The sequence below is a fragment of the Electrona antarctica genome, assembly GCF_951216825.1.
Source record: "Electrona antarctica genome assembly, chromosome: 10".
Taxonomy (NCBI): Eukaryota; Metazoa; Chordata; class Actinopteri; order Myctophiformes; family Myctophidae; genus Electrona; species Electrona antarctica.
The window spans coordinates 29,523,141-29,546,052 of record NC_136791.1 but is presented as its reverse complement, the minus strand read 5'-3'; the positions used below and the strand labels follow the sequence as shown (position 1 = coordinate 29,546,052).

At 43.9% G+C, this 22,912-nt stretch overlaps 1 protein-coding gene across 1 annotated transcript; it reads right to left on the bottom strand.

The window, feature by feature from the left end:
* Positions 1–3,842: 3,842 nt before the first annotated feature.
* On the bottom strand, positions 3,843–21,196 carry pprc1 (PPARG related coactivator 1). Its single transcript, XM_079512439.1, has 14 exons — positions 21,037–21,196; positions 17,910–18,005; positions 17,133–17,282; positions 15,010–15,090; positions 12,785–14,912; positions 12,155–12,208; positions 9,380–9,440; positions 8,928–8,995; positions 7,822–8,551; positions 7,105–7,305; positions 6,868–6,934; positions 5,637–5,758; positions 5,126–5,277; positions 3,843–4,326 (listed from the first exon to the last, which is right to left on the bottom strand). Exons 1-14 carry the CDS (start codon positions 21,118–21,120, stop codon positions 4,226–4,228), a joined length of 4,095 nt encoding a protein of 1,364 aa, XP_079368565.1. The 5' UTR covers positions 21,121–21,196; the 3' UTR covers positions 3,843–4,225.
* Positions 21,197–22,912: the final 1,716 nt, after the last annotated feature.

Here is a 22,912-nt window from a genome sequence, read left to right as displayed (position 1 = left end):
ATCTCCTCCGACCCCTCTCTCTGCATCTGAACTTTGTGTTTCCTTCTTTACTTTTACCCACTTGTTGTTCCCAAACCTTTTCATGTCAAAGACCCCCAAATTGACACTAATTAGCCCACAGACCCCCATTTGAAAATATATGCCAGGGACCCCCAATAAGAGAAGATGTTTACGGCTCTAGCAGGCAAATACTGCGTCATGGTCATGCTGGACCTCCAAAAAGCTTTTGACACTGTGAATCACTCCATAGCCTACTGGTAAACAAGCTAAAAGCAATTGGTTTTGATAGCACATCAGTAATAATAATAATAATAATAAAACTTTATTTGTATAGCACCTTCATCATGACATTAATGCAGCTCAAAGTGCTTTACAGAGCAATGGAGAAAAAAAAGAAAAGAAAAGCAAGGCATAAACATTAAAAAACAAGAGCAGTAATGCAATACAGTGAGGACATGAATAACAACAAAAAATTAAAAGATCAATTAAAAGCAAGAGTGTAGAAGTGGGTCTTGTAGAAGCAAAACGGTAACATGATTAATGTGTGAATTAAAATTCAATTCAGAATCAATAATGACCCCCAAGTTCTTTACTGTACTGTTACTTTCTACAGTCAGGTTGCCAAGTCTGCTTATTATTGATTCTTTCTGCTCACTAGAACCGATTATGAGAACTTCTGTCTTATCCTCATTTAGCTTGAGAAAGTTCTCACTCATCCAGCATTTGATGCTAGACAGACAGGTCAGGTCAACAACGGGACTAAAGCACAGGGATCATCTGGAGCTACAGAAAGATATAGTTGGGTATCATCAGCATAGAAATGATACCCAACTATACCCAACAGCATAGAAATGGGGAGAGAACAGATGGTGGAGGCGAATGGAACACTGTCCCCCCTCCCAGTGAGCTGTGGTGTTCCACAAGGAAGCATACTAGGGCCTCTACTGTTCCTGATTATGTTAACGACATGACATCAGCTTGTGACTGCAAGGTTGAAAAGGCCCTCAGCTCAGAGCTCTGTAGAATCTGCACCTGGCTCGCTGATAACAAACTATCTTTACATTTGGGAAAAACTGAATCCATTCTATTTGGTTCAAATAGTAATCTCAGCAAGGCTGATGACTTCTTGATTAGAGTGGGTGTCAACCAAAGAACAAGATTCCTATAGGATCTCCTCACTGGTCAACACAAACACCTCAGTCTCCAAGACACCAGGAGCCCTAGTACAAGGTTTCTACGACTACGCATGCACCTCTTGGTACCACAGAACCTCAAAGGCCCTTAAGACAAGGCTCCAGACTTCCCAAAACAAACTTGTCAGGTTACTACTTGGCCTCACTCCACGAACCCACCTCACCCCTGCCCATTTTGACAGACTGGAATGGCTTAGGGTTGACGACAGAGTACAGCATCTTGCAATGGGTCTGGTCCACAAGATTCGATACAGCACCAAGATACCCATGTACCTGGCTAAATACTTCCTTAATGTCAACAAAGTCCACACCCATAACACCAGAGGGAACGCAACTAACCATGTGCAACCCAGATTCGGCACAAACAAGGGACTCAATTATTTTCGCTCCTATGCCACCAAAATGTGGAACGCCCTACCAACAGTCATTAAGACTTGCGAATCCCTTGACTCCTTCAAAACCGCTCTCAACGGGCACCTACTGACGGCTGCAATTCGAAACTGGCCCCCGTAAAACCTGAATCCCCCCCACCCCTTTTTCCCCTCACTGTATGTTTCTTTCCTTTTCTTTTACTCCCCTATGATGATTTCCTGTTTTTGTGCTATATAGAGTATATTTGTACGTCTCTAATTGTTATGATGAATTGGACATGGTGAGCCCTATTGTAAACAAGTGTAATGCTTTATGGTGTCGTCCACAGTTAACAGTTTTGTTTTTAGTTGTGCTTGAAATGTACTGTAATTCTCCAATCTGTTAATAAATTCATCAATCAATCAATCAATCAATCAATCAAACCCGTTAGGGTCCATTTGGTTCCATCTGTACACTCTCTGAGTTACACACCCATAAGGGTCCATTTGGTTCCTAATCTATAATTCAGATGGGGACCCCCTGGAACTCTCTCAAGGACCCCACTTTGGGAACTACTGATGTAGAGTAAGACAACTTTAACTTTAAACCTTTTTTTTAATTGAAAAATATACAACAATTACAAATTTGTGGGAGGAAAAAACAGCATAGCCTATCTACAATTTGTATAGCGGCTATTTTATTCTCAATTGCCCTATAAAGATACACTTAAATTATGCAGCATACAAATACCATATTTGAACCAAATTAAAGCACTTGGTATCTTTAGAGAAAAACAAATGTTTGGAAGGGGTTAATATTAGTAGGCTATAGTATTAAGATCATGTTGGCCTTTTGAGAAGAGAAAGACACTGATAGGCTATATCTAAAACATTAGAAAGTACAACATAATGGTGGCTCGAACATCGTCACAATGTCCTCAGATGCCCCTTTGCTAAACCACTAGGGCTGTGTGTTGAACATCTTTTATTGTAGTCTACATCTCTGCCCATATTAGGAATGTAACTGGAATCCGCCGCCATGGTTCCAACACATTTCAAATGGAAGGAGGTTCTTCTCATTTATGAATTATGTCTGTGAGGCTGTGAGCCCTCTGTGTGCCAGCAGAATCATTGGGAAATCATAGGCTAGTGGTCTTACGACTTTATAATACAAAACAATAAGCTAGACCCATGGGTATAATAGTTATTAAATGGTGTTGTTTATAATAGGCTAGTCTTTGTCCAAATCACAATGTTCATCAGTCTCCACTTGCACAAAATAAGGCATAATTTTATTTATATTTTGACCCCATGCACGAACCACAATACACAGTATAATCAACATTGTCATTTCTCCATTTCTCTCCCTATTAATGCAAATCATATGGGAGATTGTACTTTCTTTTTTTTTAAATCACCCAGTATTTTACAACTGTAACTTGTAATCTAAAGCGGCACTCTTAACTTTCCTCTTCTGACCCAGGCCGGATTTGATTTTTTTGCTTGGTCAGGGGATAAAATGTATCTCTACTCATCAGGTCAAAATGTGTCAGATCCTGTGTCAAGGTGAGGCATGGCATTGATAGTCTAATGTCTCAATAGTAGAGCAGGAATACAAAATACAACCACCCCAATTGTATACCGTATATACACTACCATAGAGATTGGACACAATTACAATTATTCATAAAAGTTAGATGGTGAAGCTTTAACAAAGTTGAACTACATGTACACACCAACAGAAGTGGCAACCATGTAAGGAGTGTGAACTTAGGAGTCGTTTCTCAAAGACAAAAAAGAAAAGAATCAGACCCGTCTGAAGTGAGGGATGCTGTACTGTACTTGTGCTGTACGTACTGTACAAGCCCTCATCCCTGGCCTTTGTGTGTGTGTGTGTGTGTTTGTGTTACTGTGCAAAAGTGACACTTGGTGAACAAACGCTATGATGCTATTTCCGTGCTCGGACAGACCCATGGACCCAGCCAGGGACCTAGGGACACACATAGCAGTCTATAAGAGTGGTTGCACCACTCAAAAAAAAGACAGGGATGGAACCTGATGATTCCCATGTGGCCACTCTACCTCCTTCTGATGCCACAACATAATCCTACAGATGAGGTGGTTTATTCCATGTTGCCTGAAACCAGCCCCTAGGGGCTTTGTGTTATTCTTTTAAACAATCATTGTAAAATTGTACCACTGTACCATTTACAAACTGTTAAGTATTCAGTCAATACAAAACAGAGCTACATGTAATCAATGTGGACAATCATACATACAGAATGAGAAACACAAGCCATTCCAAGTTTTGGTTTTTATTAAGGTCTGTAGTACATTTTATCAATGTACTGTATTACACCTCCCAATCATAACTGAAAGCCATTCAACTTATTTTCTAAGTTTGACATTTTCGAAGTCTAATCATACATTTAAATAAACTTCTTAAAAAAAATCATGGTTTATACTATTTTGATTCATTCCACTTTTTTTTTAAACTCTTTTATTCTTTTCATACAAATCTTCACTTCAATAGAAGGTGTTAGCTTGCAGAAATAAAATTGAACACAAAGAAAATAAAATAAAAAACAAACGACAGGTAAACTGAAAGGCAGCGCTGGGAGGCACAGAGCCAGCCAACGGGTCTGAGGTAAGTGTGTTTCCTCTTCTGGTCGAAGGCCTCCGTTACCTCTTCAGACCCTTCTGGGCTTGCTTCAGTAAAGTGTCAAAGTCTAGTGCATTAAAGTTGGCCTTTGACGGCGATGGGTCGAATTCTCTATTCGAATCTGCAACAAGAGAGGGGGAGACAGACGTCAACAACGTCAAGACAATAGAAGACCAGACAACAGTGTTGTTCACATGGCATTTTGTCCTTTAACCTGTCACTATTTGGGGCATGTCGGAATTGTTTTGCAGTAATCATGTTGGGTTTCTGTCTAAAACTAACTTTTTAAATATATTTACTTTAACTGGGATCCCAAACCCAGTATATAGAGGCCATTAGTATGTCGCTCTATCCAAATTTCGCTAAAACTTTTTAATCATGCTGGGGTTCAAGTGGTTAAATGGTGGATCAAACTTGTTCGGAAATTCGCACTGGTGTGTACTCTTGTCGTTAGTTTATTCAGTGCACTTGTTGCGTTGTCGTTCGACAATATGGTGCGCTACGCCCTGGGTGCCGAGTGACTGCACTGACCGACCCTACTCAGAAGTTGGGGTTGTCCAGTGTGTGTGTGTCTCGAGCTCTCCCCAGCAGCGAAATTAGTCATTTGAGCTTTATTATTACACACAAATCAACATGTAGACCCACAGCAGGTAGGCTAATGTTAAGAATTACCTTTCAATGTTACAGGAAGGTGTTGTTTTAACTGGTCGTTTGTAAATAAGCCACACTATGATGTCACCACCCAGTGCACTGAAAACAACTGAGCACATTCCCGGTGCACATTTCCGAACGCACCCATAGTCCTCAAATGCCCCTCTGTGTACTACTAGGGTTGTGTTGAAGCACCTCTACATTTATTGTACATCTCTGCCCATTATAGGATGGAGTATAGATTAAACTCAGTGGTAATGGCAGCCTACCCAGGTCAGCATAGCTGGTCTGGCAGAACTGTCTCCTTCCACCAAAACAGAGATCAAACGGCAGCTCATCAGGTCTGCGCAGTTTGCTTCCGTTCTCGATGGCCGTGAAGGCGTCCTTAGTGTCATAGTAGGTCACAAACCCGTAGTTGTCCCTGTCACAGAAATCACACACAATTAAACACTTTGTCATGACAATAGAAAAGACAGAATACAGTCTTTATAGGCTGGTTTTACAAGTGTGCATTGCTTTTAAAAGAGCAACCTGGGGGTGTTGCCAGGATGCTCCAGTTATAAGCAAGGGTTGTTTTAGCACTGTTGTTGGCCCAGGAAGTCACACACAGAGCTTCCCAGGTTCAAAGACGGTGCATAAGAACAACAATATGGGCTTTGTTAAAAAAACAAATGCCATTGATGGGCAACACAAATAAAAATAGCTCCTCATTTCACTACAACGCTACGACCACAATATAAATGCAGAATTTGGAGTCTCAACGAATGATCCTTTACTTACCCATGATCTCTAAAGTGCAGAGTGCATTCCTCAATCTCGCCATATAAAGAGAAGCGCTCTCTCAGTTCCTTGCGGGTCATCGTGCCCCGAATTCTGCCAACGTAAACAACTCTGCGCTCCTCCTGAGAGAAAAACAGCACTTAGACGTTAAAATATGTTGATGTTGAATATATTGATGTTAAATATGTTGAAGATAAACGGTTGGGAATGTTTGCATGGCTAAAGGCCAGTCCATACCAATGTAACTCCTTGCAACAAGCAAGCATGGTTTTTGCATTATCCCCAATGGAAGTTGCATTGGTGTGGACTGGCTGTAAAACAGTTTTGCTGAAAGGAGTGCGGCCTGGCCTTTAAAGGGGAATTTCTCCACAACCCCTTTTTTTTAAAAATGTATACTAGCCCTTACCCGTTGTGAGATATTGCCATGTGGCCATGGGGGGTACTGCACACTGGGTGCGTTTTCGCATTTTTAATTCACTAATAAATTAATTATTAATTTATAATTTGTTAAATTGGAAAAAGGGCTCCGTTAAGACCTCCATATTATTATGGTCAATGCCTGTGTGAAAAGTGCGAGCGATTGGTGCAGGCATTGAGGAGCTACGGCAGTTACAGTGACACACATTCATTCAGACATTGGCTTAATTATAGTATGATGATGATGATGATTGACCAAAAAAATAAATAAAAATAAAGATATAGGGGAGCTGAAGCTGGGGCTGGAACTGGAGCTGCTGCTGGAGGGGTCTAACGCTAGAACTCCTATTCAATCGCGCAATTGTTTTTTGTCTGTTCTAGATGATGTGACGGCAACAATCCATGCATTGTTGACACTGCACTCTTCCTGGTCTACGTCAAGGACAGTCTAAGAAGGATGAGACGCGAAGACCGTACGGGCGACGCCATGTTGCTTTGGAAGGAAAGAAACATGCGCAGTTGAGACCAAGGAAGCTGAACGCGGAAGTGTTGGCTGCATATAGCCCATTGCGCATGTTTCTTTCCTTCCAAAGCAACATGGCGTCGCCCGTACGGTCTTCGCGTCTCATCCTTCTTAGACTGTCCTTGGTCTACGTGAGCTGACGTTAGACCCCTCCAGGAGCAGCTCCAGCTCCCCTATATCTTTATTTTTTTTGGGTCAATATACATAATTATCAACTTACTTTTGTAAAAAAAAAAAAAAGGGTTAGGGAGAAATTCCCTTTAAAGGATCACATAGTAAAACCCAACTTACGATGGCTTTCTCCTTGCGTCTCTTCACTTCTTCGGAACTTTCTCTTACAGTGGGCCTATAGCTTGACCTAAAAGTTGGACCAATAGGACATTTGATATTTCATATTTACAGGACATTAGCATTTCATAGTATTTACGGTAAGAAACAAAAAACAGACTTGTGACACAAATGTAAGGACCCAGCTCTACAGTACAGTGTGACGTAATGTTTGCCTTCAACCACAGATGAATGTCATACCTGCTCATCCTTCTGCCTCTACTCAAATGGCCTCGTCGTCTCCAAGGGGAACGAGAGCGCGACCGACTGCGGGAGTGGCTCCATGACCCAGAGCGAGAGGAGGAATACGAGTAGCGTCGTCGCCTGGGAGGGGAGCGGGAGACGGAGCGAGATGAGGAACAGGAAGACGAGCTGGATCTACTTGCAGAGCGACGGCGATATCTGCCAGAAAAATAAGATGGGAGTGTTGGTGATCAAGTCTGTAAACACTAGATGCCATGTAAAAACAAAAACATTCAAAATATGTCTAGAGCCTGACCAATACATCACCTATTTTTGTGACATCAGTATTGGCAATTATGCAGCCAAATTGTCCAGATATATGTAACCTTTTAGAAATGTTCAAAAATAGCTTACTCCTAACATGTCATGATAATTTTTGAAGCACTTAGTATAAAATTCATATAAACTGAACATTTATTTTATACCAACACATTTGCTTGAACATTGTACGATTCCAATTAAACGTTCTTTTCATATCTTGTAATTGTAAGTGTTCGATCTTGTGAAGTCTTATTTGCTTGCTTACAAGTTAATGTTCTCAAATAGTATTAGAAACTTCAAGAGTTTGGACTCTCAAAACACCAGTAATCAATGTTCTAGGACTCTCCAATATCAGGATCAGACCCAAGGCATTGGTCGGATTGCCTGATGTGTTGTGACTTTTGAGGGCCTCACCTTTTCCTGGGTGGAGTGCGAGATCTGGACTGAGAGGAGGAGCTGGAGTCTGAATCTGAGCTGCTGGATGTGGGGCTGGGGGAACGATGGGATCCTCCTCTTCTGCTAGGCCGACCCCTCTTCCTGTCTTTAGATTCGGTTCTCGGGCTGGGGGAGCGAGAATCGCTGTGTCGGCGGTAGGAGTGCCCGGACCTCCCCTGCCTCGGACTCTGCTCTGGAAGAGCATCATCATCGGTCTCCCGCCTAACAGGGGAGGCATCAGGGGTCTCTAGAACAGAGCTTCCTGTAGCGGTGTCAGTCCTGTGATCCAGCGGATCGGTCTGTGAAGAATCAGGCATTTTCATATCCAGAGCAGGTGTGGTTGTCTCGACTCTGCGGTCGACCCTTTGGGAGGGTGGCTGAGGAGTGGTTGTGGTGGGCCGCTTAATGGTTTTGATGGTGATGAAAGGCTGTTGCTTGACGTTCCAGCGCTGGCCCTGATCACCAGTGGAAGCCACCTTGTTGGGGAGGCAGTAGTCATGGTCCAGGGATGCCAGTTCGGGTGATACAGTAGGGGCAGGAGCAGTGGGTTTACTGCGGAGCTTGGCTGCGGGCAGCGGCCGGGCATCTATTTGGATAACCTTGGATGGGGATGGCTTGGGGGCCTCGGTGGCCCTGCTCTTACCCAGGAGGGCCACAGGAGCCAGCGGCTTCCACATCTGGTGAGGAGGAGTGGCTGGTGGAGTCAAAGCTGCAATCGAGAGAAAAGGTTTGAGGAATTACAACTATTATGTGGCACTTGAGACAAACTACGATTTGGGATTTATATTCTAACAATACAAGCTCAATGGGTCAAATCAATCATCTGCATGTGCTTAAAAGCACTCGGCGCCACCCGACTGAGGACATACACAACCAAAGAGTCACTGTCTGAAACCCTTGCACACCAGAATTGCACCACAGCAAGACTGGCCAGCTTAATAAGCTTTACTTTAAGTTTACCATGCAATTTACCAGAAGACAAAAAGGTATTTGGCTGGACTGTTTTCGGTTTAATCCTCATGGCTTTTATCAATAAATCATTTTGGCATCAGGGCAGCAGTTGGATCAATGTTGTCAAGAATTACCTGCAATACTTGAGAGGTCATTGGCTCTCACACGCTCCACAGCAATTCTCTCTGCAGTGAATGCACCACTGTAAAAACAAGTGGAAGGTCTTTGTCAGCAAACATTTATAAGGCGCTGTATATACCCGCACAGGTGTCTTCATTTATTAGCCTGATTAGACCTCATCTCAGGAATGTCTGGGTCTTTATAGTGTAGCAACATATACCTCAGGCTGTCTTACAATGAGAATCGGATCAATTTCGGACAGATCCATAGCACTCAAGACAAGGCCATTACCAGGGCCGGTCAAACGGCAGTGCTGTATGATGATCGCGGTAGGTCTTGGCAAAACATGGCTACTGGCCACCTTCAGACACACAAACACACGCATGCATGCATACTCTCTCGTGCCAGGAGATTTCTCCCAGCACACACTCACACAGAGCAGCATGGCGGCTGTAGGGTAACTCACCTAGAGTTTCCTACAGCAGCTGCTCTACCAGAGACCTCCGGCACAATCTTCTCCACTTTGGCTGAAGAGAGAAAGAACAGGGGAAGAGAGAGCAGATGAGTACAGGGAACGTTGGTGGACCCGGGTAGGCAACAGGGTACATGAAAAGACAAAAGATGATTTGTGGGGGAAAAGATTTTGCGAGATGAGGTGAAAAGAAAACCAGGATGGAGCCTAGTACAAACCCAGGGTGGGCGTTTACGTTTATATACTAGACATCTCCACGGCATAGTACCAACACAACCTGACCCACTGTTGTTACTATACTTTATATACTAGACATCTCCACGGCATAGTACCGACACAACCTGACCCACTGTTGTTACTATACTTTATATACTAGACATCTCCACGGCATAGTACCAACACAACCTGACCCACTGTTGTTACTATACTTTACCAACACATAGTACCAACACAACCTGACCCACTGTTGTTACTATACTTTACCAACACAACCTGACCCACTGTTGTTACTATACTTTATATACTAGACATCTCAACGGCATAGTACCAACACAACCTGACCCACTGTTGTTACTATACTTTACCAACACATAGTACCAACACAACCTGACCCACTGTTGTTACTATACTTTACCAACACATAGTACCAACACAACCTGACCCACTGTTGTTACTATACTTTACCAACACATAGTACCAACACAACCTGACCCACTGTTGTTACTATACTTTACCAACACATAGTACCAACACAACCTGACCCACTGTTGTTACTATACTTTACCAACACATAGTACCAACACAACCTGACCCACTGTTGTTTGCGCTCCACTTTGCAGATAGTGATCCTTCGATGTGTCTGGTGTTCATAATGATATGCAATTGTACATCACTTTTTCAGAAAGAGGAGGTAACAAAAGTAATACTATTAGTTATATTACTAATAGTAATATAACGAGAAATGTAAGCAATTACATTTGATACCAAGTAATATGTAAAGTAATATTACTTCGGAAGTGTAATTAGTTGCTCTTTATTTATTGCTACTTTCCTGAGTAACTTGCCCAAAACTGGGTACGACAAGGACAAACGCCATTGAATGAGAACAGAGGTGCGTGTACAAACTGTCCCCACTTGTCCTGGCTGGGGCCTATACATTGGTCCAGACAAAGACAGCAGGGGGAGAGTTAAATAGATTTGCAGACAGGGCAAAACTCCAACAGCTGAGCAGACAGGAACACAAAGCTGCCAGCAGCTCTGCATCCCCCCACACACACCCCCACACACATCCCGGTCTTAAAGTGGCGAAATCGCAATTTTATACCATTCATCCAGTATGCGGGAGTGGTCGTGATGTAATGAAGATTCTATGACCAATCAGTAGTCTGTAGTGTTTTCACGTCACTTTTTGACATTAGTAGAGGAGCATAGGGATCATTTTGTGCTAATTTGTCTAAAAGTGCCAAATTTTGTACAAATTTAGCCCAGGGCATGCTCAAATTATTTAGCTAGGGCGCCCGAGCCGGCGACCTTCGGGGTCGCCATCGCCACAGTGGTCAAATCCATATGGCCACCATTATTATCAATATAAAAGTCTATACAAAAGTTTCTAAATTTAATTATGCTTTAAGTAGCATGTGACGAGTCAAACTAGGGTGTTTTCATGATGCCGAATCCATTCCAAGCATTAGATTTGCACAAAAAACACTCGTTGGGCTAAAAATGGCCATAGCCGTGGCCGAATCAAAGCAAGGGTCGAATACCATCCACTTGCCATTTTGGCAAATGTTTTGGAGGCGCTACCCACACATTTAGCTGTGTTGCTCATTCCACGAACGCCCGATCCTTACAATCTATACCTCACTGTAAAGGTGACTAATCAACGATTAAAATGATATAAAATACAATACTGATTGGTATTATTGAAGTGGAGAAATAATAGACCAAAGTTAAGTTTCCGAACTTTTGTTGATGAGTTTACATCGGCTCAGCTCACTTGCAACATCGACAGAGAGGTTAAGGCTGAGCAAAAATATCCATATGTCGATATCATATAACCTCCGTGATAATGGGTTGTCTATGCTGGTCAAAAATACCAAGAGTGATAGTCCCCACTCCTTTGGGGAATTTGTTGGTCACAACTGAAATGTGTCCTGACCTCTGACATAATATTTCCAGGGGGCGAACCGGGGTAACCTCTGATTTCTCCAGACAGCCCGACACCTAGGTTGGGGACCAGGGGGCGAACCGGGGTAACCTCCGATTTCTCCAGACAGGGTTGAACTGGGGACCTCTACCCATTCAGCTGCCCTTAAACCTACTAATGACCTGCTCCAACATTCTGCATAACAGACGACTGGAAGCAATAGGGACACACACACACACAAACAGACTTCAGGTATCCATTTACAGACCGCACAAGCCTTTACCCACATCCCACCCCTGTCACTGTCCCCATCCAAAGATAGTGCTGCAACGTTATACAGCCACTTCCATCCATTACAAAAATCAGGAAAGCGATCCTCGGACGCGTGGTACCTTGTACTCGACTATGTGACCTACAAAGCTGCTGGCCATGTTTACAACTGGCAAAACAGCATGGGCACAATGTTTGTTTCAGCCAGGGAGGGAAACAACACCTTTATGGCAGAGGTTTTGTTTGTGTGCCCAAACCCAAATCCCAAGACACAGCTGTATTCACAGGAAAGATCACCAAGCTGTGAAATCAGGAGGCCTTCCTGATATGGCAATGCCTTATACGTCACTCACCTTGAGTCTCTTCAAACTGTTCCAGCAAGCTGGTCAGGTCTGCAGCTTCAATACCTGAGAAACAATAGTCATGTTTAAAAAACAAATGTGATTACCTTCACATTAAATCTCTATTTGTATTTCTTCAGTGAAGTAGTAAAAGTAAGCATAAAAAAAAAAAAAAAAAAACACTAAAAAGGTCCTATGACACGCCCTGAAAATATTATGATACTGTACATCACGTGATCTCAGTGAAAACAGTCTGGAAGCGACCATACTTTTTTTTTAGATTTGCATTCCCAATGAGACTGAAAATATTAGCGAATCAAATTACCCCCTTTTTTGGATTTTGGATGTCACAGGTCTTTAAGACCCATTTTATACTCATGACAGCGTTCCGGTCAGTGTTCATTTTGACAGCAAATTCTGTTTTAGTCTTACTTCTATTTAGTCATCTGAATTTGTTTAGTCTTACTCAACTAAATATCAAAATCTTTTAGTTTTAGTCAACAAAATGTACATTAGTGCCAGTGAAAATTGCCTTTACAAGATCACATTTGTGAGATTGTATTTCCACCTATGATGACATGCCCAAAAAGGCGACACCAGGTTCAAAGTTTACACAAGATTTGTGATAGGCTCCAAGCTCACCTATTTCACTGGTGAAGGCCTCAATCAGCTCCTGTGTGCGACTCTTTGTCCGCAGTGGCCCGGGTTCTGTAGTGGGACGATCTTCATCTCCGACTCCGAGTGCGACAGGGTTGGTTTCTTTCAGGATTTCAGAAGAGCTAGAAGATCGGTTTGCCTGAAACGGGGCGGTCTGGGGACTAGTGACTGCAGGCCTGGAAGGCCTGCTGGCAGATGTGGCAGAGTTATTTACTGGGGTAGCAGCAATGGGCAGAGGCACGTTCTGGATAATTAAAGTGGTTCTGGGTTTCTGGGCAGACACAGTAGCCGCGTTTGTTTTGGGGGACTTTGTAGTAGTTTTAGACAAGCCTTCATTGATGGTCACAGGTTTTGCAGAGTTTAGTTGAGATGAGGGTCTTTCCCCAGCTCCGCCCTCAACTTCTGAGAAAGACCGTTTCTCTGCTGCAGGCGTGAGCTCAGAGACCGACTGCATGACAGGCGGAGACCCAGAGTTGTGAGGCACAAGAGGCTTAGCAGCAGGCAGGGTAGTATGCAGAGGTGAGGGTAAGGTTGTCAGGGCAGCGCCCAGAGGATGTTTGGGTTGAGAGAACTGAGGGGTAGGGTCCGGTTGAGGTTTAGGGGCTGAAGCAGTGCTGGCAACCTTCCTGGAGGCGGCCACCATGTAAGCTGGGGGCACAAGCAGTGCCTCGGGGGTGGGCGGCGCGCCCGGCCCCATGGGGTGCCAGGCGGTTTTCACCTCCTCCACCTCCTTCGACAGTGGTGGGCGGGGGCGGCGAGCATCTCGGGGACAGGGATCAGGCAGACAGGGGATGGGAGTTAGTTCTTTAGGGGGTTCAGGGAGACTGGGCCACTTAGTGCTGTGGTCCTCCATTTTCGCCACTGGAACAGGCTTCTTCTGCTGACGAAGTCGCCGGTACTCCGCCAGACTGAGAGCTTTGGGTTTGGACTCTGGGGCAGGAGGGGCCAGATCACTTGCCTTTGCGGCCACAGGAGGAGTAGAGGACTCACTTGGGGGCAGCGGGTTTTGGGGTTGAGCTGTGGAATCGTGTGGAAACAGAGGTGTTGTTGACTGGGGGACAGGGGTGACTACAGCGCTAACTGCTGATGAGACAGGAAGCGCATCAGCTGCCGGAGCTGACAGTTTGGCCATTTCCTTGGACTGAGAGGAATTTATGCGTGTGGGGGTACTATCAACATGACTTCTCTCTGGGCTTGCATTTCCTGGAGACTGGTCTGTAGTGGGTGGCAACGGTTCTGCACCTTTCTTGATTGTTTCAGCCGGTAGCGTTAGGGTGGTGACTTTTGATATTTTTTCAGCCGATACTCCTTTACATCCTGTGGGCTTTGGAAGAGAACTAGGAGGACTTGAGGAACATGCGACCATAGATTCTTTATTTTTCTTCTCTTTTTTGATAGACTTTTTTACAGTTTTATGGGCCGTCGGTCTTGACGAGGAGCTCCGAAGGATCCTTCCTTCCACGGGAAAAACGTCGTCCTCCTCCTCCTGTTTGAGTCCTTTTTTACTTTTCTTTTTCTTTCTCCTCCGAGATGGGCTTTTCTCCCGTATCTCTTCTTTGGGTCTTTTTACGACCACGTCGTCTTTCACCTCCGAGCTTGCATGTGGGGCCAGATGGCGTGCAAATTCTGCCAGGGCCTCATTGGCCATGGTGTCATCGTAGTCATCGTCGTCAACAATTATGTGTTCGGAAATGTCGGAGGCTGCATCCTCCTCGTCATCAGGAACTCTCCGCCTCATTTCTGGGGCATTGTGTGGCACCAGCCCAGGGAGAGAAAGATCCATATCTTGGATGGCCAGGATAGGCTCTCCGTGTTCCCCCTGATCCACCACTTCAAGTAAGATGCCTCCTTCAGGCAACATCTGCTCCTCCAAACCATCTTCCACACAGATAGTCATACAGTAGGGGTGCATGTGCTTAACCAAGTCCCCTAAGCTAACCGAGATGCCGTCGTAATCTTCACCCTCCTGCTCAAGAGTTATGGAAGGGAGGGTCCGATTCCCCCAGTCGGGCAGTTCCTCATCTGGAGATGAAGGCTGCCTTGCTGGGCTTGGGGTGAGGGAGCCATAGTCGTCCTCCTCGCCGTCAGAACCCGCCAGTGGCCTTGACAGGCTCTGCATGCAGAAAGGAAGAAACAAAATCAAAATCACATTTTCTGGAAATCCATCTGTGCCAACATGCATTGTCTATAGACTGTTAACAGACATCTACCTTTCCAGCTGAGAAATGTCTCATGTTGTAGAAAGGGTCTTTCTCTGGAGGGGATCGCGACAGACACAGCAACCTCCTCAGCTAAAAAGCAGAACATAAGAAAAGCTTAACAATCACATATACAATTATTTGACTTGTTTAAATGTACAGTTCGGTGCTTGCATAACGTTTTGGAGTAGCCAGCTAACAGCTAAATGAGAATAGTAATGTATTCTGTATGACATGTGGAGGTACGTTATACAGTATATTGTATAGATTACAAATAGACATTGATCACATTTAGGCATAAAATAATATTGAGCGGATATTGGATTAAGCTAGTTTCAGCAGCCATATAGTATTGTGTGCAGCAAATAAAATGTAATTGTGACATCCTGCATCAGCCCTCAAAAGGACATTAAAAAGTTATTCTCTCAGCTCACCTCATTTCTATATGAACATACAGCAGAATCCCATTCATCTCAACTTTAATGACAGTCGGACCAATAGTATGTCTAAACTAAAGCCTGTACCCGGTCAACAGACCTTTTACCACTTAATAGCATAAAATTCTAAAGGATAGAGTGCGGACCGGGAGCAACAGTCCCGCCCTCAGCTATTAATTTCAATGGAAGTTGCTCAGTGGCGTTTTGAAGCACCCGGAAGAACGCTCTACTTATGTATTTGACCACCACCAGTTGGTGGTCAAATGCACGTGCAAACGAGCGCTCAATGTTAAACCCCAGCTGTGCGGGGTTTCCTTGTGCTATATGCAGGGCTTTGACCAGTAGGCTTGACGGCTTCAACGTTGGCCAGCCGTTGTGGGGGCTTGCTTGCCCACCATGTGGTCAGCCATTTGGTTCCAAATTACACTCCCTGGGTGTCTGTGACTTAAATTAACAAAAGTTAAATTCAATAAAATAGTACCCGCAATGGCTGTTGTACAAGCTCTGAGCCCTGTCGCCATGGCAGTCATGACGACACAGGCCGTTGTACACGCATTATCACTTTATGTATATAGGACTATGATTACACTCCACTGCTCCGGCAATGGCACTATCACTTACATGTTTGATATCGGCTGCTAAGTGGCTCTCACCTGCACAAGAGACTGACATTCTATATCAGCTGAAAATGTTGTCCTTACTTGCACAAGAAGCATTTCTGCGTCATTTTACTTCCATTTGGTCCAGGCACCAATACGTATATTTGATGTTGTGACTTCTTGTCATGTTACTTTGTCCTCTTAAACTTCAAAACACACCCACTTAATACTCTTTAAATTGTTGCCAGCTGATTTATCTCTAATCAGCTAGTTAGCCGTCAGCTGTTGCTTATTATTAACCACGTTTGGCGCCGTCCACACAGAGCCTGTGTTTTGGGTGACCGAATACGCTCATTTTTAAACCGGGTCCCAAAGTAAACAAATCTGAAACCCTTGCGTCTCCGTGTGTACAACCAAATACCAAACCGATGACCGCCCCATGCAATAACAAAGATGGCGGCACCCATCAGCAGTGCGTTCGTGCTGCAGAAGCTACTGAGCTACTGACTGCTCCTATACAACCACCGGACATGGAGAACAGCTTTCTCCGATTGTTATCGTTTACGTGGCACGAGTTGTATGGGCATGCTACATGTCTTCTATTTTGGTGCTTTATGGCAGGTTTACAGTGACACTTAGAGGCCGGGCATATATACTGAGTGTATGATAAACCTTTTGATAACGACTTTTTAACATCTCCATGTGGATGTGGCCTCAAACTGGTGTCCCCATTGTTGTCATATCATTATAGACAAAAAATATTAAAAGAAATAGGGGATACAAGCTCAAGATGCAACGTGTTAGCTGCTTTTTTCAAATAGGGCTTAGGACCTAGCCCAGTGTTATTAACACTGCATCGATAGCATTTACACCTTCCAAGTTATACTATTATAACCTAAATGTATCAAAGGCTTAGCTATACATACCCCCATGTAAGTGTGTGAAAAGCACCATTAAGCATGTGTGTAGCATGGGTTGTGTGTGTGTGTGTGTGTGTGTGTGTGTGTGTGTGTGTGTGTGTGTGTGGGGGAGAGAGTGAAGAACGTGAGAAAGTGTGTTAGGGAGTGAGTGAGTGAGTTTAACAGCTGTGGGAACTAACCGGGGAGTGCTCCCTGGCCTTCTGACCCGACAGCAGGTCAGAGTCAGGCAGCATGTCGAACGGAGACAGGTTCTCGTCATCGACGTTATCCAGGATCTCCGTCAGGGCTGTCAGCAGCGTCGCCTCGCTCTCCTCGTCCAGGCCTTTAGCCTGAATAAAGATGCATAATTACATTAACCCATTTTAGACCGATTCTACAAATGTCTTCTAAATCCTGACAGTTTTCTGAAAAACCCTATGTTTCCATGTCAGTGGTGCTCAAATTATTTCATGTCAAGGACCCCAAAAATGTTATGTAATTGGCCACCGATCCCGGTCTGAAAATATGTAGTTCCAGGGACCCCCCAGAAGCAAAGATTTGAGTTAAAAACGTTTGCTCTGAAAGAATATATATTCAAAGATTTGCACCACATTTTCGCGTTTTTTCTCTCGCCTCTTTTACACGGCGACCATCTCCAGATAAAACGGCAAAGTCCTGTTGCGTTCTCAATTTTTATTGACCCTTTACACGAGAACGCACACTTTATGAAAACGCTATAATGTCGCTAGGTGGCGGTAACGGGCTGCCAAATAGACCAGTCACCCACGTACAACTGAAGAAGAACCCCTTCACGCAAACCTATTGGGGTTTTGAATGATTCCAGAACACAACGTGGTTGTGGCCGCAGCCCAGAGCATGCAGGCAGAGCGTTCAGAGAACTGAACCGGTTCCCATTGGGAACCAACCGGTGGAAAAGGGGGCCTGTGTGTACAAATTCATGGTGAAAGGAGTGTTACCTCTCCAGTGTGGGTGTCCTCAAACATGGAGAGGATGGAAGGGTCCAGGGTGCTGTGAAAGACCTCCAGGGGTTCACCAGAGCTCAGCCCATCAGTCTAAGAGGAGAAGAACAAAAATAAAACACCATCTCTTTTAACTTTGGTTTTAACAGAAATAAACTGCATTTAGAAATGATCACGCAAACAGACAAAATTTGGATTCACACAATTGCTCCAAGTGTATGCAGCGCATGTTCGCCAACCTTAATCCAGTCGCCAACTTTAACGCATGTTCGCCAACCTTAATCTGGTCGCCAACTTTAGCGCATGTTCGCCAACCTTAATCCGGTCGCCAACCTTAGCGCATGTTCGCCAACCTTAATCCGATAGTTTTCCGCATGTCGGAAAATGAACGAATGTGCCAGGATGTGATGTTTTCATTTAAATGTAGGCTCTACTGTGATGGACAGGCTAGGTTACAACCAGCAAGACGCCCTGAGTGCGAGAAGCCGTGCCCGCATCCGCCTGGCAGAAGGCAGACTGCTGGGCAAGCGCTGGCGCTTTGGCATGTGGGGTCAGATCAACATATGGAATGAATTCTGTACTGGCCATATATGGAGTGGTCTTCAGTGTACAGGGTTTGATGAGGTCAGATCAACATATGGATTGTCAGAACAGGTCAGCTCCATATATGGAGATCTAAGCCAGGGTTTGCGGTCAGATGTAGAGTTGCTGGCCGGCTCCGTATATGCAGATCCAGTCTTCTCCATGGTTATCCAGTAGACTCAAGGGTTTGATGATGTCAGATTGACATATGGAGCATGTCACGAGGCGTGATGGACTGACAACCATATGGAGATCTAAGGGTATCCATGTCACATGATGTCACGACTCGGCGTGACCATATATGGAGACGTGATGTCATGAGGCGTGACCATATATGGAGGTGTGGGTGACTAACGGAAGGATGGACAGGAGATGCAGGTTTTCATAGTAAATGCTACCTATGGTCGCAATAACAAAAAGAAATGTGTTGCCTCAAAACATCCTTGCAGAATATTAAGTTGTGAAAAAAATGCATTGCTCCCCTAGAAACCCATAATGAAAAAGCACTAATGAGGTCCTCCTTTAATCCTCATCCCAATGAATAAACACTAACACAGACATGTGTTTAGAAATTCATTCATATGCAAAACAATCCTAAGGAATGAGGGAGTGCAGGCCAAGTTACAGAGAACCTAATCCTTAAAACTAACTAGGTGAGGAGAGTGATGAGTTACTATATGAATGAATGAAGCCCTTTTTAGCCGCGTTGTACAAAGCCACATTGACAAAACTTTAGAAACAAGTAAATACAAGACTATGTAGTTCATGAAATAACTGTAAACGCCACTACAAATTGAGATGGAAATGCAGAAAAACAACAAGAGGGCAGGAGGACTGTCTGGCACACTATGCAGTTAGTATCATTCATGTTTGTTTTATTAACATATCCATGATGTAAAAAAAAACATTACTAGCTCAAGAACAATACATGAACCAACTTATATTAACTAATATGCACTCTAATAAACGGGTATAGGAGCGCTGGCCTGCTTTCAGACAGGTCTGCAACCCACGTGTGTCCAGTATGCAGAGGCACAGAGCGCTGACATGTTGGCTCCCAGGCTCAAGTCTCGTCCCATCGCGAGACGTGTCACTTCGGATGGGGGGGGAGAACAGATCTACAAGCTAACAGGCCGTCGCATCGCGACGGCCTGTTAGCTTGTAGATCTGTTCTTTTTTGAACGAGGCGTCACCCCCCCCCCCCTCCCAACCCACGTGTTGCACTACAACAAACACGCTGCTAAGGCGTGGAACCTCCACCATGTTATTATCAAGGCGAATTTATTAAAACCCACGTTTAAGTTATAACTTTAAGTGCTTAAAAACAGATTAGTTAAATAGACAAGTTAAATAAAAAATAAAATACATAGGTGACATGTCAAATGAAATGCTGTTTGGTTATCTTATCTACCAAGTCAAACATGTGATTCATCTTGATTGAAATATTTATTAACAGTTTGCAGAATTTACAGTACATTTCAAGCACAAACTAAATACAAAGACTGTTAACTGTGAGTGGACGACCCAATTAAGCATTACACTTGTTTACAAGAGGGTACACCTTGTTCAATTCATCAAAACGTAAGCCATCAACTTAGTTATTCGCCACATTTTGAACGCACACTCACACACTTTGTTATTCACCACATTCTGAAATGATGCGTGTTTTAGTGTTATACAAAAAGATACACGACGCTCCAATCGATGTCACTGAAAGATGATAAAGCAACAAAACACTGTCTCTCTGGGTCAGGCTGACATCACTGAACCAGTGCCTCATCAGCAATGTGTTGACCACGTTGCTACAACCAGGAGGACTCTAGAGTCTATACGGTGTTCAATGCCTTTTAAATGTTAAGAAACCTTTGACAAAAAGAACGTGGGGGCAATATAATAAACAATCAATGTTCGTAATTAAATGGCACACTTCTTTATTACTGGAACGGTCACAAACTAAAGGCTTCGCGTGCGCCATGCGTTATTATAGGTAGCCTATACCACCACGTGTGTCAGTATCACAGCAGCTGTGCACGTGAACATCTCTCTGGCGAGGAGAGAACTCACTCCGAATCCATTATAATGTGATATACGGCCGTGACAGGTCCATCGCTGATACAAAACGCCGCTGTCACGTTACCGATCACCGAGAATCAGCCCCACAAAGTAGGATAACCAACGACCGGAACATCGGGACAGCTAACACTAGTACTGTTCTGTTATCATCATCACCACGTCTACAGCACAAATAACACTTTGTGTACACTAAACACATGTCCACGTTTAACAAACATGGCAGATGAGCAGCAGTCTGTCATCGCAGCAAAACAATAAGTGATCAATGATCATTTCCAACAGCTTTGTCAAGTTAGACCCCCTGATCGCATCCACGTGTCACTTTTCCCCCATGCGCAGCAGACAGGCAGCAGTGCAGTTTGTGTACACAATATTAAAGGCCCGTGCGCGTTAACAAAAAAAACGCCACACATAATTAACGGCCCGAGCAACACGTAATATAATCGTGTCCTGGAACAGTCCCTCTCACCTCGTCTAGTGTGTCCGTGGAGAATAAATCCATAGTGGAGATAGTTAGCGTCTCGTCGCCTCCTGCTCCCCAGCGCGACGCCATCTTCGTTCTGTGTGAAATGCGTGCCGGGCCGGCCTGGTTCCTCTATGGAAGTATGACGAACATATGAATCACGCACTCGCTCAACGCGCATTGGTCGAACCGAGCCGGCGAGGAAACCACGTGGTACCGGTGTTCCCGGCAAAATTACGCAGAATGACGGCGCGAGTTCGGAGGTCGCGCGCCGGCTCCCGTTGTCCACATAATCTTCTCGCCCCCCTAGTGGCGAAAAATAAAACTTCTGGGAACTCAGATTATCCTCATCATGGATGTAGTTTAGACTCAGAGCAATGTGGACTCCAGCGACTCTTTGCTGCATTACAACTCTGTCTCTGACACTATGCAAATGGAACCAAATGGACCCGTTCCCTATACTGCCAGAGTTAAGGGAACGGGTCCATTTGCAATTTTGCATACTGTCAGAGACAGAGTTGTATTCATGCAAAGAGTCGCTGTAAATTCCAATTTGAGAAACACTGGTTTTAGGTTTATAGTCTAGATTTATCTCTGACTCTAGTCAGTGTACGAACCATTTGGTTCCATTACTTCCATTCCTTTCCTGTACACTGACAGTGTCTCTCTCATAAAGGTCCATTTGGTGACATTATACAGTTAAATCAACAGTATTGGGGGTCTGAGGGTCGGGTGAGGAGGATCCACATAATACAAATAAGAATACAAATAATTACTTTTTATTATAGCCTATTCTATGAATAGGCCTATAATAAGAAAATAGTAATATTGTCTAAGATATATATATAAATATAATATATAGGCCTATATATTTATAGTTTTTTTCTTCTTTTCTGCTATCATGTGGACTGGGAGTGGATTGAAGTTTTGTTGTTTTTAATAGCCTGCTAGAATAGTCAAGATTAGTCCTACAGACTACAGTTAGATTTGAGTTTTGACAATGCTGTGAAGTCAAACTATGTGTTATATTGCTACGCTAACCTTTTTTATTGGGACTGATTGGTGATGACTAAATTGCTTTCTTGTCACTAAAGGTGTAAAGTCTGTCTGACAGGGGTTTCATAAGTGCGGACTCGTCAGGATCCCATGGCTGGAGGCTGGAGCTATTAAAGCAGCATAGCATTTTGTGTGAAATGTTTTAAGTTATAAATTATTGTCCATCAAACTTCAAAGTAGCCTATGCGTGGTTGTTTGTGCGTAGTAGTTATTTTTAAAGGTCCAATATCCTTGTATAACGTCGTAAATGTAAGTTTTAGTAGCCTGGCTTGTTGTTTCCCTGGCTGGTAAGTGTATTTATTTGTCATCCCCATTAAAAATGAGTATAAGATTGTTCATTTGGTCTTATAACTGCTACTTCTGTCATACAAGCACTTTACAAACCCATGATGTTTTTGGTTTATAAATCCACCATTGTTCGCTTGTTGAGCTGCTACATCCTGAAATGTGAAACTTTCACACATCCTCCGTTAACCCGAAAATAATTTGGCACCCTCTGGTGGTGGCTAGGTGAACTGCAAAAGCGGCAGCTCAGTTGCTTGAATAGGAAGTTAAGTGGTTCTCAAACGTTTTAATTTCAAAGACCCCCAGTTCGACATTCATTAAACCACAGACTGTACACATGGAGGGTCCATTTGGTTCCATTTGTACACTCAGAGTTAGACACACTCCATTTCGTTCCGACCAATCATTTATCTGGGAAGTGGGAATCCCTAGCCTAAGTGCTGGGACCCTTTCAGAGTTATACAACACTGTGTATTTTAAATTGAGAAATTAAAACAAGATCTATAAAATGGAGGTCTGTGGCCTAATATGTCAAACTGTG

Bases quoted from the DNA above. Each gene is read 5' to 3' on its own strand.
- pprc1 (XM_079512439.1), bottom strand. From the start codon at position 21,120: ATGGCGTCGCGCTGGGGAGCAGGAGGCGACGAGACGCTAACTATCTCC. The intron at 15,091-17,132 runs GTTAGTTCCCAC...TCTGCTTTTTAG, and splicing joins AGGCCAGGGAGCACTCCCCG to CTGAGGAGGTTGCTGTGTCT. The intron at 4,327-5,125 runs GTAGGCTGCCAT...CTCTTGTTGCAG, and splicing joins GACCAGCTATGCTGACCTGG to ATTCGAATAGAGAATTCGAC.